This window comes from Mustela lutreola, chromosome 1 (assembly GCF_030435805.1).
Source record: "Mustela lutreola isolate mMusLut2 chromosome 1, mMusLut2.pri, whole genome shotgun sequence".
NCBI lineage: Eukaryota > Metazoa > Chordata > Mammalia > Carnivora > Mustelidae > Mustela > Mustela lutreola.
In genome coordinates, this window is record NC_081290.1 from 285,492,539 (window position 1) to 285,506,670 (window position 14,132).

Sequence of the window (14,132 nt, forward strand, 5' to 3'; positions counted from 1 at the left end):
CAAAATGTGTCCCCTTGGTTAAAACTACATGGTGCTCTTTCATCAGATACACTCTGGAAGTCCTGGGTGTAGGACGTGAAATACGTTTCCTCACTGCAGGACTTCTCAGAGCCTTTATTTTTTTTTTTTTATTTTATATATATATATTTTTAAAAGATTTTATTTATTTATTTGACAGAGAGAGATCACAAGTAGATGGAGAGGCAGGCAGAGAGAGAGAGGGGGCGGGGGGGAAGCAGGCTCCTGCTGAGCAGAGAGCCCGATGTGGGACTCGATCCCAGGACCCTGAGACCATGACCTGAGCCGAAGGCAGCGGCTTTAACCCACTGAGCCACCCAGGTGCCCTTCTCAGAGCCTTTAAAATGGCAATTTCATGCTAGACTATGTCCCCTCTCCCTAGACTCACTTTACAGGTGGGTGGTTACCAGTGTGCGAGCTGGGCTGTGCCCAGACTGACAGGGGATGTCACCGGCATTGTTCCTTCCTGTCACCTGCTTTGGTGTGGTTCTTCACACTTGTCCCCTCTGGGCAGTGGTCTCACTCTGCTGACTGTTGGGAGTGGCCCAGCTTCATGTCTGAGTCCAAGGTCAGAGGAAGTTCCTACCTACTCCCATCCAGAGACTGGGTGAGACTCGTCAACTTTGACATTCCGTGAGGTTGTTTGTTGGTTGCTTTTGGGATTTGTCCCCTCAAATAGACTTGGGTGGGATGGGGGGCATGGTCGGAGGCGGTGGAGAAAAGAGCCAGGTTAGGATCGGGGGCTCCACCCCTCAGGCCCCCCCCCCCGCCCCCATTGCCTGCCGTGTGACCTCAGTGAGCTGCTGGAGAGATTCATCATCTCCAAAAATTAAAATAAAAATGAGCCTGTTCCTCTGTCAGGCCGGCGTGGAGTGTGTTTTGAGATCGAGTTGGGTTAGGGTGGAGGGTGATGAGCTGTAGGCCCACGGCAGATGCCAGTCCCTTCCCCTCCCTGCGCATCCCTCTGGGGTCCGCTGACCTGTGTGGGACTTGGGGTGGGGGCTTGGTGCTGGGGCGCTGGCTTCAGTTGAGAAGTGGTTTCCGGGACTTGCACGGTGGGCGGCTTGCTGACCATCTGATGGTCATCCCTGGGCATGTCCTGGGTTAGGGCTGAGCCTATGCTGGGTGGGAATTAGGGCCACACAGTCACCCCTGGAAGGGGCCCATGTCACTCGGGCCAGGGTTGGGAACTTCACAGTGGCCCCTGGCGGTAGTGGGCTACTCCAGACTGATACTCAGGGGTCCCTCTGGCAGGTCTCGGGGTCCGTGCCAGGTCCTGGGCCTTTGCTGGTCTCCCAGGACTTTGCGGAGTACCCGAGACCAGGCTCTTCCTCAGCACGCGCCGGAGTGTCCTCGTGCCTGCCCCAGGGCACAGCTCCCCCACACGCAGGGGGTGAGCGGGGACCCCCCACCAGCCCTTTTCCCTATTTAATGAAAACCCTAATTAAGGGCTTTCCTCTAAGCTTCTTTGTGCTCTGAGGTGTCTGAATCTTCATTTTCTTTATATCTTTTGCCACTGATTTCTTCTTTCCTGCTCCACCCCCTAAACCTGCCCCTGTCTTTTCCTGTCTGTGTCCCTGACCTTTGCAATGTGGTCCCTGCTCTGGAAACTTGCCTGGGCCTCAGAGTTAATTACTGTGTGTGTGTGTGTGTGTGTGTGTGTGTGGGTGGGTGTCTGTGCACACGCGCGTGCGCGGTAGAGTTAGGAAGCCTAGCATGGCCATTGGGGACAGCAGAAATGGGGTGACCAAGCCAGAGGAAGCGGGTGGCTCTGAGCGGCGCTGTGAGCCCAGGCTGGCAAGCCTGTGGACGGTGGAGCAGGTGGGCAGACTCTGGGAGCCCGGCAGGTGTGAGGCAAGCCTGAGGGCTGGCACCAACCTCTGTGACTGGCTGGGACACGGGAGGGTGTGGTCTCGCTTCTGACCCAGCAATGTGCGTACACCTCAGCAGAGACGTTCGCCAATGAATGTCCACAGCTTGGCATCATAGTCCAGGTCGAGAGTAGACCTTCTAGTGTTCCGGAAGATTCCTCGAGCTTTTTTCTAACTGTTCCCTGCCCGCCTTGTCCCAGGAGGCACCACTCAAGTTTTGTCTGTTCTGAACTCCCCACACTTGTCATGAAAGCTCTTTCTTTTGATCCCAAGTGGCCTTGGTGTGGGAGTGGATAGATAAGCAGGTCCTCTGTAATGGGTTATCCTCTTATGCCAGCCTTGGCTGTATCTGCTTTGGGTTTGAAGCAAAATAGGAGATTTATTTGTAATTCTTGTGCAACCGTCAGCATACCTGATCGATGGCTGGGTGGTTCCCGGGCTAGCGCCTGGAACAGGAAGGGCAGCAGGAGAGCACTCTGCCAGAAGCCCCAGGTGCCAGGCCCAGCCTTGGAGGTGCGTCCCCCCCACCCCCAGGCAGCTGGGCTGGGCTGTGCCTGGGCCCATGGGTGGCAGCGGCCATCCCTGTCCCAAGGAGACGGCGCCAGCTGGGCAGTCTCATGGAGGACCCCGCTTTCACCTGGGTTGGCTGTGGGACCAGGGAGGGCCCGGTCTCCTTGGTCTTCTCTGGGGGGAGTGGGGTCCTGCGGGAAGCCTGGGGGCTGGGACCAGGTTGAGGGTGGGAGAGGCGTTTGGGCAGATCCTCGGGGACTGGGTCCGGGATGAACAGCTGGGTCGGGGAGGCTCTGGGGGCTGTGACAGGGCAGGTGCGGGGGGGGGGGGTGCTGGGGGAGCGGTGTCTTCCCTGGGCTTTGGGAGAGGTTCTCAAGGTTTCCGCTCCGGCTCGGCCCATTCAGTCTGACCACTTGGACTTTCCTGAGCTTTCCATAAAAGGCAGAACATCTGTTCAGTTAAAGGAAACCCAACATTTATTATTGTTGTAAATGTCAAGTCGCGCCTTTGGAACGTTGTGGAACTGCAGGACGTGTCATGGAGGGGCCTCTCTTAGTTGAGCGGGAAGCCCCAGATGGAAGGGGAGACTCTGTCGCTGGGATAACGGTCACCGCGGCCTCTGGCCCCAGTGACAGGGTGCCCCCCTTGTTCTGGGCCCCGGGGTGCAGAGGCCCGCATTGGGGAGGTTCCCGACTTTGAGGAGCTGCCCACATAAAAGGTTGTCTGGGCGTTTAATATGACCGTAGTCTGGAAGCTGCCATGAGAAGCTGCCCTGGGGTTTTGCTGAGATCGGTGCTCACAGTCAAGCCACAGGCATTTCCAGCCATTTTAACATCCCTGACTTCAGCGCTAAGCAGTCAAGGTTAGGATTCTTGTACTTGGAGCCGAGTTCACTCGCACTTTGGAAGCCACACCGATTTCTCCTCGATCCCTCTCCTTTTAGCCAGATCAGCGCCTTTCCTGCATTTCCTCTCAAAGGGGAAATAGAACTTTCCCGCCCCAGGGGCGGGAAGAGGCTTGCACAGCCCCTTCAACGAGCCCCGCGCCAGCCGCGTGCCTTTGAGGTCTGCTTTATCAGAGCCGTCGCGGGAATTCTGCAGTTTCTCTCTGTTGGAGTCCTGCGACTTTTTTTTTTTAATGATGGTTTGGACGAGGATTCTAAGTAATAATGTACAAGACTGTCTGGAAAAATGATATGATTTTATAGAAGGATCCTAAACAAGATTAAAATCAACGTGCATGGATAGGAACACACTATCCTAGAGAGGCAACTTTCTTCCACGTTGGTCTGTGGATTCAGCATGAGTCCACAGTGTCCTGCCTTCCCCCAGCCCAGATGCTGGCCCCTGGCACCTGAGGATACTAGGTGGTGACGGGGTGCGGCATGGAGGTGCTGGTAGTGACATGGCCTACGGCGCCAGGCCACCGAGAAGCTAGGAGGGGTGCGGTGAGCGGCAGAGGCCGGAGCGCCTGGGAAGTCAGTTATACTGAGCAAATAAGTGGCTCGCTGGTCACAATGGCCCGTGTCTGGTTCGGAGAAGCTGGTGACCTGCCCAGCGAGGGGGAGAATTAGAAAGCGCCCCCGGGAAATGTGCCACGCGTGCTGGGGGATTTTTACTGCGTGTGCACACAGACCCACGCAGAAGGAGACGCAGAACTAGCTCTAGGAGCACACGTGTGTAAAAGCGTGTGTATACCAGACCATCTCTCCTTATCTATAGTCGTGTGTTCTGGAAACTCGCTGCCAATGTGAATCAGCGAAGGTGGGGAAATGCAGGGCTGGCTTCCCGGGAGCCTCTGGTCACACAGCTTCGGCCACCGACCAGCGAGCTGCGTGGGATCTAGTTTCCCACGGGCTTTCGTTGAAAGAGCCCTCGTATCGCATGCGTGGCTGAGTCAGGAGCCCTGAACGCAAGGCCGCTGTGCTGGGGGTCGTGCCCGAAGGAAATCCCTCCCGCGCGAACCCACGCCGCTGGGCACTGCAGCCTGGGGACCGTTTGGAAGGGTGACACCACGCCCACAGGCACAGGAATGTGAGCATCACAGCGCTCCCAAGGCCGCAGAAAGGACACCGGCTTGCCGTGTGAGGGGAAACGCTGTGGCAAGAGTGTTGTCTCTGTCCCTCTCAGTGGGACACGCTGGTCGGGCGATGGCTCTTTCCGCCTGTGTGTGCTCGTGCGTGTGAGGGACGACCACAGACGCTCCACCGGTGACTTGGGGGCTCTGATCAAACGTGGTGAGTGGCCCGCCCAGACATGGGATGTGTGCAGATGATGCGGGTGGCCCGTGCTTGTGTTCCCTAGCTCTGTCTCCCGACAGTCCCGGAGATGATGACTTCCCAGGGACAGCGAGCACAGCCCGTGGCCAGGTCCAGGCTTCCAAAGCTCACTTTCCCCGGAGATGAGCCAGAGCTCGTCAGAGGAGAGGCCGGTGCCAGGCCTGGGGAGGGAAAGGGGCACCTGTGTCAGGAGCGCATCATTGGGCCAGAAAGTAAAGAAATCCTTGGGGGGCCGTGGGGAGGTGCCAAGAGGACACCAGGGCCAGCGCGCAGGGAGTCTCGCTGTCCAAGTGGAGGGAGGAATGGACATCAGAGCTAATGGGAACATTGGATCGTAACCTGTTTAATGAGCTAGGAATAGTGAGTCTACACTGGCTCAAATACACGGAAAAGGAGCACATCGTGACAGGGTTTAATGAGAGCTCGGTGTTTAAAACAGACCCTGAATGCAGGCTCTACGGGGAGTTCCAAGTCTTTCTCTTCAGTAGCTGGTAACGTTCTGTAATGTTACTGCACCATCCATTTTGGTTTACGTTGTTGTGTTAAAACACACAGCACATAAGATTTAGCGTCCTCACTGCGTAAAAGCATCCAGCCCCGTGGCATGGAGTACGGTCACGCAGTCATGCGAGCGTCCCCTGCACCCGCCTCCCACGGCGACGTCGATGCGCTCCCGAAGCCAGGCCTTCGCTCCGAGACAACAGTGCAGTAAGCATCCTTGTGTGTCTTCCTTCCCACCGGCTGCGCTGTGACTTCTCTGGCCTTTTCATACTGAGAACCCTGTAAGATTTCATAAAACCTCCCAGCAGAGCCCGTGCAACTCAGGGGGCCGGTTGTGAAAGCGCGTAGCGGACCGCAGTGGGCCCGAGACAGCAGGACATGCTGGGGAGGAATCCGGAGGGGCTGGCTCTGCCCCAAGTGGGGTGTGTGGGCTGGTTCAGGGCTGGACAGGAGGGTGAGAGCAGAGCAGAGGGAAGGCGGGAGTGGACCCAGGTGTAGCTGGAGGTGTGGCCCAAGCAGGAGAGGTGTGCCGGAGCTCTTGCCGCTGGGGATGGGGTGTGCAGGCCGGTCGTGTCCGTACCCACTTCGAGAAACTGCTTCAAACCCCCAGAGCTGTCAGGTGCTGGGCGAGTTGCCTGTAAGCCGTCATGAGTACAATTACCTTGAGTGCAAAGATGCATCTTGGTCTTGAGCCTGGGCACGTTCGGCATTCACAGTCTTACTCATCCTTTAGGGGTCTGGTCTCACTTCCTCCAGGAAGCCCACCATGTCCACCCGGAGGTTCGCTGTCCTTCAGGCTGCGGGTACTTCCCGTCTGTGGCACTCACCTGCCATTTCTTCTTGTTTAAGTTAACTATGCGCGCAGCACGTGTCCTGCCCAACTGACACAGGCTCCCTGAATGTGGCCCCATGTAGCTTTCCCTCCCTTGAGGGCTGGTGTGCGACAAAAGCCCCCCGCCCCCGCCACAGCTGGTGCCCAGGCCTCGCTGCTCCGGTGAGTGATATGTTGCTCGCCGGGTATCAGGAAGGCAGGGACCAAAACTGTGGCTTCTTTGGTGGAGTCGCAGAGGATTGGGTTACCTGGAGCGGGCTGTGTTCGGTGTAACCATGTAAACGGTGTAAAATACAGCCATTGGAATGACGGCCAGACATCTGCTATGAATTCTATATATAAATGCTGGATATGCTTACATGGGGTAGCGTGCAGTGGCCGGCGCTGGGTTTTCAGACTCCCGATCCTACTGCGGTGGGGACTGGGAATTGGTCACAGGTCCTGGTCCCCAAGGGAGGAGGGAGAAGGAGATGGCCTCTGTCCGACGCTGCTCCGCCGAGGGGGGCCGGGAACATCCGACCGCCTGCAGACAGGTGGGAGGGCCTGCTCCCAGTCCCCCACCAGGGAGGTGCAGAGAACCCACAGGACTCTTTGGGGTATCCTGAGGGTTGTGGCAAGAAGGGGCCGTGGACATCCAGGGTCATGGAAAGGGTCATCTGTGCCTGGTTAAACCAAGGGAGAATTTCGCAGGGGGATTCAGTCTGCTTGGGGCCGGGAGTGCCTTTTAAGAGTGGCTCTCATTTCCTGCCTCTGAAGTTTTGCCCCCGGTCTCATGGCGAGAGGCCAGGCCCCCGGAGTCTGCGTCCACGCAGGCCCCACGGAGTCCGGTCCTCCGGCCCGGGGCTGGACGGAGGAAGGAATTACTACCCGCCCCGGCTGCTCTCCGCTGAACATTTCATTTTTTTTTTTTTTTTTTAAAGATTTTATTTATTTATCAGAGAGAGAGGGGGGGAGAGAGCGAGCACAGGCAGACATAATGGCAGTCAGAAGCAGAGGGAGAAGCAGGCTCCCTGCCGAGCAAGGAGCCCGATGTGGGACTCCATCCCAGGACGCTGGGATCATGACCTGAGCCGAAGGCAGCTGCTTAACCAACTGAGCCACCCAGGCGTCCCTCCGCTGAACATTTCAGATGGGCTGCTTCTGGGCCGGACCTTTGGGTGAATTGCCCGGGTCACGCCCCATAGTCTCCGAAGTGGAGGTACCACAATCACCCCCATTTGAGACCAGACGTTGCCGTCTAAGAGGGCAGGTCTGGGCTGTCGCCCTGGGTTGTCTCCGGGGCTCACACTCGGAGCACGGACCCGGTCTGATGGTCCTTCTGTTTTGGGTCCTGAAAAATATATTGGCGCAGATAACATATTTATGTAGCAACATAAACGGAATTCAGGGTGAACACAGGACAAGTCTGTCCACCCAGAGACCCGGCAAGGTCGCCTTCCCTGGCGTCCCGTTCCGTCTCCGTTCCCGCCCGGCGCGCTGGCATTAACTGTGCCGGGACAGATCGCGGCTTGAAGTCAGGCTGGTGGGCGTGTTGGGACCCAGCATGTTTTCGTGCCCCTTCTCCGATGTCACTGCAGCCACTTTCCTATGGTTCTGCGGGTGTGATGTTAAGCTGAGAGGACAGTCTGGTAACCCCCGACTTTGGAGTTATTTTGTTCGTTTTTGGTTACAAATAGGGCAGCAGCCGGTACTGCAGTCGGGATTGTCCTCCTCTCTCGGGTGCTCCCAGGGGTGATCCCTGCGAGGGTGTCCCCCAGGGGGAGGGTTAGGATTTTTGTGGTCCTTGATACTAGTTGCTACCGTGTTTTCCGAAAGGGTTTTCCTGGCGTCTGTGGCCTCCCAGGGACGGTGTGTTTTTTCCCAGTGACCCGTGTGGGGTCCGGAGCTGGGAGGTGGCCTGGCCCAGTGGCTCCTGCTCTTGTCCACCCCACGCCCCCATTCTTCCCTCTTGCGTTGCACTCTTTCTTCCCGCGATTCCTTCTCACTGCCCAGAAGTTCAGGTTCTGAGTCAACAAATTGTCCTCGGGCGGAGTGGCCTGGGGTAGGTCAGGTTCCCTTTCCCAGAGCTGTAGTTAACCTCATCCCAGCGAGATGAGAGGGTCTTGGGCATATGGGTGCACAGGGAAGGGGCACATAGGACCAGCATGTGTTCCTCCCACGTGCTTCACCCCAGGACCTTTGCACTGGCCATTCCCTCTGCTGGTGGTGCCTTCCCTTCCTCCTTCCCTCAACCTTTCACGTCTTTGCCCCATTGTCACTTTCTTAAGGCGACTGTCCTGACCACGTGAAGTGACAGCCCCCACTCCCAGACCTCATACCCCGCTCTGTTTTTCCAAACCACCCGTTGGTGTTTCAAGGAGCTAACCTGGCCAATCTACTGTATTTGTTGCTTATTGTCTGTTTCCCCATTGTGAACGTAGGACATGGAGGTGAGTTCCGCGTGTCGCCGATGGTGCGTCACGGCCCTCTGCCCCCACTCTCCTGGCCGGCTCTGTCCAGGCTCAGTGCAGAGCGCCACCCGTCCTGACTGCTGTCTTGAGAGCTTTCTCTCCTTTCTGCTCTGCTCTCTGCTCTTCTCTTCTGTCTGGCCCTGCTCCCACCGTCATCCACATGGCAGGCTGGATCCTGGCTGTTCTGCCCAGGAGTCTCTCCACCGGTGGGATAGAACGGCCCCCAGGACGCTGTGTCTCCCAGTGGGAGGGCCATGTTGGCCAAGGTTCCCCAGGCCCTGCGCAGGCCACCAGGAGAGTGGGTGTGCCTGTGTCAGCTGGGGAAGCCCCCCTTGCTGTGAGTTCCCCGGGGGACTAGGGTGAGGCGAGTGCCTCTGGGGACTCAGGAGTGGAGCGTGCCATGCTTTCCAAACATCCCAGAAGCAGGAGCGGCTCCTTCTGGAAAAGGCCTGCCTGGTGGGGCCACGCCCGCCCGGGCTGCAGGAACCTTGCCCGCCGCCCACCCACCCACCCACCCCTGGCTCTCCAGGGTGGCTCCCCTGCCCGAGAGCCTCACTTTAGGAAAAGCACAAGAAATTGAACACCCCCCATCTGTGGCCTTTGAAGGGTGCACCTGAACTGCCCAGAGTGTAAACCTTGGTGAAAATGTGGTCTTTCCAGTTTGGGGAGAAAGTACAGAGCAGAGCTAGGATTTTTTGTGCCTGGGGCAGCTTCCAGGAGCTCCCTTCCTAGCTCCCCCTCCTGCTCCCCAGCCCAGCCTCCTCTCCTGCGGGGCAGGGTGTTTTGGGTTTCTGGCCACTCACCGCCCACCCCTGGGGTACCTCTTCCATAGGGCTTCCCCTGCCCGCTGCCAATGGGAGACTGCTTGTCTGTGGGGCCGGCCCCCTGATGATGCTCACGCCTGGTGCGTCTCCCCAGAAGCCCCTCCCCTGTAGTGCCCTACTAGTGCTTGAATAGCTGTGGCCACAGGGAGCTTGCTCCCTCCTGAGATAGATGCTAACTTCTAGAAGTCAGCAGCTACCCCTGGCCTCTGCTTGCTTTAGCAAGGGGTCGTCGGGCCGGAGCTGGGTCCTCCCCGGTAGGAGGAGGTCATGAGGTCTTGGTGAGAGCACTGTGTGCACAGCTGTGTGGGGTCTGTGTCTGGGGAGAGGATCCATTTATCAGAGAGCCCTGGGGTCCTCAGAAGGTAGAGAATCACAGTGTGGAATTTCAGCTCCGCCTACTCGGGCAGGTCATGCCTTGGCTGGGTGAGTGGGGACGAGCCAGGGGACCTGGCCGCGGGGAACCTCAGCGGTCTGGGCGCCTCAGCAGTCTGGGCGCCGTAAACCTCACTGGCGGAACGGGATGGCTGGTGATCCTTGCTCTGGGTGACCGGGAACAGCATGGCAATGATGAATGGGAATGTGCTCCTGCCTGTCACCCTGGGTGTGCTGTGGGGTGTCTCTGTTGGTGGTGGCTTTGCCTGCCTGTGTCGCTGTGTCCTCCAGACCCCGCATATGACCCTGTTTGCAGTGAAGGCCCCCCCGCGTCTGGTCCTCATGGATTCTTCCTCTGAAGGTTCTGGACCCTCCCCAGTCTGGGCATCCTCTCCTGCCCTCACTGTGCTCTAGAGCTGGCCGGCTCTCGAGTCTCAGATGATGCCCAGCTTCTGGCCGGGCCGTTGGCGGGGGGTGTCCCTTTTCGCTCCCTGGGGCCTCTAGCTGGGGATGGGGACCGACACCCTTCGGGACAGTCCCCCTTTTCCTTCCCCTTCTCCCGGGGCAGAGGTAACAGACCTCCTTAACGCTGGGGTGCGGGAGGCGGGTGGGGTGCCGGAACCGGATGTGCAGGACCCCTGCTGTGTGCCGGCCCCGGCAAGGGCCAGGAGGGCTCTGAGCCGGGCAGGTGGACCCGCGGCGTGCTGGGAGCGCGTCCGGTGAGAAGCTGGGAAAACAGGAAAAGTCCCATTTCTTAATGATTAAAAACTTATTAGTGAAGTAAATATACACAGAAAAGTAATGTATGTTTGCGGACCAAACACACCCACGCGCCCAGCGCACAAGTGGTCCAGTGTGCAGAGGCCTCGAGGCTGCTGTTGAACTTGGCTGTGTGGGCACCCCTCCGGGTCTCCTCTTCCCCATCCGCAGACCGGGTGCAATGCTCTCCATAGCCCAGGCCCCTCACGGGCTCCCCAGGACACTTGCAGGGGAGCCTACACGGCTCTGCATGTCGTGGGTGACCTGCAGGGACCTGGTGGCCTGTGACGATGAAGGTTCTTTCCTCTCTGTCTGCGTCTGTTTGGGGCAGGGAGGTCTGGGGACAGAGGTCTTTTGTGGCCGTCTCCTCACAGGAGGTCGGGATGCCTGGCTCGCGTGTAGCTGCACTGCCCCTGTCCGATTTTTACAAGCGTCCCTCCCTGCCTTGTGACGTCGTGATGCCAGGTGCTGGCGGCAGGGGTGGAGCCCCAAGGGGGTCCTGACCTCCAGCTCTCCTGGTGTCTCCCATGTCCTCAGGGGCATGGCCCGGGTTGGAGCCCGGCACTGGCTGTGGTAGCCTCTCAGCCCCGCCACGGCACATGGTGCTGTCGAAGGGGTATGAGCTGAGGGGTGGCACTCCGGAGTGGGAAACCGAGGCCACAGTGCCAGGAAGGGGCCTGGGTTGGGACAACGGGTCCGGGAACTGTAAGGGAATCTTAAGGCCCAGCCAGGACTGTGCCCTGACGTCCCCTTCTCTTGCATCAGGCTGATGTGACTTCTCTGTAGCCCCTAGAGGCGCCGGGTGGCCTGGCCGCGGCATCCTGGTGTGAGGGGGCAGGCGTGGCAGGCGGAGTCCCCTGGGATAATGCCTGCCACGCCCAGGGGAGCAGGAGGAAGGAGCAGAGGGGCCGGGGTGCGGGGGTGGGGGCCAGGAGCTCTCGAGGCCCGTGGCCCCCTATGCCGCGCCGTGGGACCCCCGACTCAGGGCCGGTCCTCACCTATCGCTTCCCCCCGCCCCCTGCAGCCTCGCCTCTCCTGCTGTTCGCCAACCGCCGGGACGTGCGGCTGGTGGACGCCGGCGGAGTCAAGCTGGAGTCCACCATCGTGGTCAGCGGGCTGGAGGATGCGGCCGCCGTGGACTTCCAGTTCTCCAAGGGAGCCGTGTACTGGACGGACGTGAGCGAGGAAGCCATCAAGCAGACCTACCTGAACCAGACGGGGGTCGCCGTGCAGAACGTGGTCATCTCCGGCCTGGTGTCCCCCGACGGCCTGGCCTGCGACTGGGTCGGCAAGAAACTGTACTGGACGGACTCGGAGACCAACCGCATCGAGGTGGCCGACCTCAACGGGACGTCGCGGAAGGTCCTCTTCTGGCAGGACCTCGACCAGCCACGGGCCATCGCCTTGGACCCCGCTCACGGGTAAGCCCAGCTGCCTTTCTCCTTGGCGGGGGTCCGGGGGTCCCTGGTTTCCCTCTTGAATTGACTTAAGCCCAAGCAGCTTTTTCAGAGCAAACCTGGCCATCTTGAAAGGAGTTTGCCCTTTGGAACCTGGTGTTGGGAGCCGTTCCCCCTTGAAAGGCCGTGCTTCGGTTTCTGTTTGAAACCGGCTGCGTCCAAGGCTCCCGAGGTGAATCACGAGGCCTCTGTTGTGTGTGTGATGGTGTCCGAGGCGGTCAGACCCTCCCACAGGCTGAATCTGTGCCTTCCACACCTTTCTAACGACATTTGCTGAAAACGGTTATAAAAGGTGGAGGTCCTTGTCCGGAAGTGGAACTGGCCAGGCGGATTGTCTCTCTGGCCTCTTCTGGAAGCCCTCTGCTCCCCCATCTAGCTGAGCTCACCGTGACCCATGAAGGCTCAGGGCCCAGCCCTGAGTTCCAGGTGGGACTGTGGGAGCGGCAGTGAAGCTAGGCACATCCTGGGGTCTGAAGGCTGGGTGGGAGGGACCAATCATGGGGAGGTGGCCGATGGCACGGCCCAGCCTGGCCGGGCCCATTCTAGGCTTTTCCGAGTGGGAGCAGTTCGCTCTGTCACCCCTCCGCGCTCGGTCCCCTCTTCCCACAGCCTGGGAGTGACACAGCCTTACCTGGGTGGCAGGTGTCCGGCTACCTGGTGGCGGCAGCCGACCCACGGCTGTGTGTGTCTGGTTCTCTGTTGCTTCGGTGGTCAGAGGTGGATGGCTCCCGGACATCTTGAACAGGAACACAGTAGGACCCCTGGGTTCTGCTCCTGATGCCGCCTGCTTGCCCTGGTCCCGGCGGTGCCTTCTCTTCCTGGTCAGCCCGCCCCAGGTGGGTGGAACAGGGGCCAGGAGGTGGAGGCCTGTCTCACCGAGGCTGGTGTTTGGATAGCTGGGGAACAGGGCGAAGGGGTGCTGTGGTGGGCGAGTACCCCGCCTGACAGTGTGCTGACTTAGCAAACGCACCCCCCCCCCCCCGCTCTTGTGTCCTCCATGCACACACACACGGGGTCAGGGATGGTCTGGGGTTTATCGTCCAGGAGTCAGACCAGATAGGCCTGGTGCATCTACCCCGGTGGAGCCCCCCCAGCCCAAGCCTCCTGGAGGGCCAAACTCAACAGTGACTTCCCTCAGGCCCCGCTTGCCCCCCCCCTTCCAAGCAGGCTGAGCTGCCAGGGGCCAGGCTGACCTTCCAGGATGTTCCCTATTTCTGACCTCTCCTATACTGCGGCGTGACCCCAGGACTCCTGGAATCCGACCACCCTTCAGGAGGTGGTGGCTGGCATGGGCTGAGTCTCCCCAGCTTAGAGGGGACATTGTCAGTGTTGGGAGAGGCTAAGGGGCGCTGCCTCGAGGCCCTTGCAATGCACTGGAGGGACCATAAGCAGATAGTATGTCCCAGAGGGACGTGTGCCACGGAGGAGAATAACATGGGGCCTGAGGACAAAGAGGGTGAGGCGAGGGGCTTCCTATCGTAGGTTAGGAGACTAAGAACAAGTGGATGATATTTGAGCAGAGACCTAAGCCGATGAGAGTGAGAGCCATGTGGCCATCCGGGGGATGAATATTCTAGGCAGTGCAAGTGGCCAGTGCAAAGGCCCTGGGGTAGGAGGAGGCTTGGCCTGTTGGTGGGGCTGTAATGAAGTGAAGGGGAGAATGGAGGACACAGAGCAGGGGAAAGAGTAGGTCCTGTTTAGAGTGGAAGAGTTGCGGGGTGGGGGCTTCCTCTGACCGTTGGAGTGAGGGTGGACTTTGGAGTGGGAGCCGGGGGTCTTTTGCGGCTGTCACCATGGTCTGGTGATAGAAGGTGGGGGCATGGATCAGGAAGCTAATGGGCTCTGGGTGAGAAGTGGCCAGATTCGGGATCAGAACCACACAGGTTTGCTGGTTCTTTGCATGTGGGTTAGAGACAAAGGCAAGAAGCAAGGGCCGCGCACTGCTGTCCTGTGCCTCAGTGTCCCCATCTGTACAGGGTGGGACCATGTCCCATGTCATGCAGAAAATGCCAAGAACACTTAGCAGCTTCAGTGAGTCTTAGTTGTTGAAACACCAAAGATACTCCTCGTGCACTACCTCAAATACAGCCTCTGTGTCTGTGCCCATGTGTCTTCTTTCTTCCTCATGACCTTTCTTCCTCATGATCTCTCCCTTGTGACAAACCATTGGTTGGTTGGGAGGGGTTTGTGCTCAGCGGGGAGGCTCTGGGTTCTTGGTTGGGGAGGTGCTTGGCACTTGGTGGAGAGGTGCTCGGTGCTC

General features: G+C 59.0%; 1 protein-coding gene across 1 annotated transcript in view; it reads left to right on the plus strand.

Moving 5' to 3' along the window:
• LRP5 (LDL receptor related protein 5) overlaps positions 1 to 14,132 on the plus strand; it is a 98,021-nt gene that overhangs the window by 15,831 nt on the left and 68,058 nt on the right. Inside the window, exon 2 of the mRNA XM_059149824.1 lies at positions 11,440 to 11,836. Coding sequence (XP_059005807.1) covers positions 11,440 to 11,836 — 397 coding nt within the window. The remainder of the gene's footprint in view (positions 1 to 11,439; positions 11,837 to 14,132) is intronic.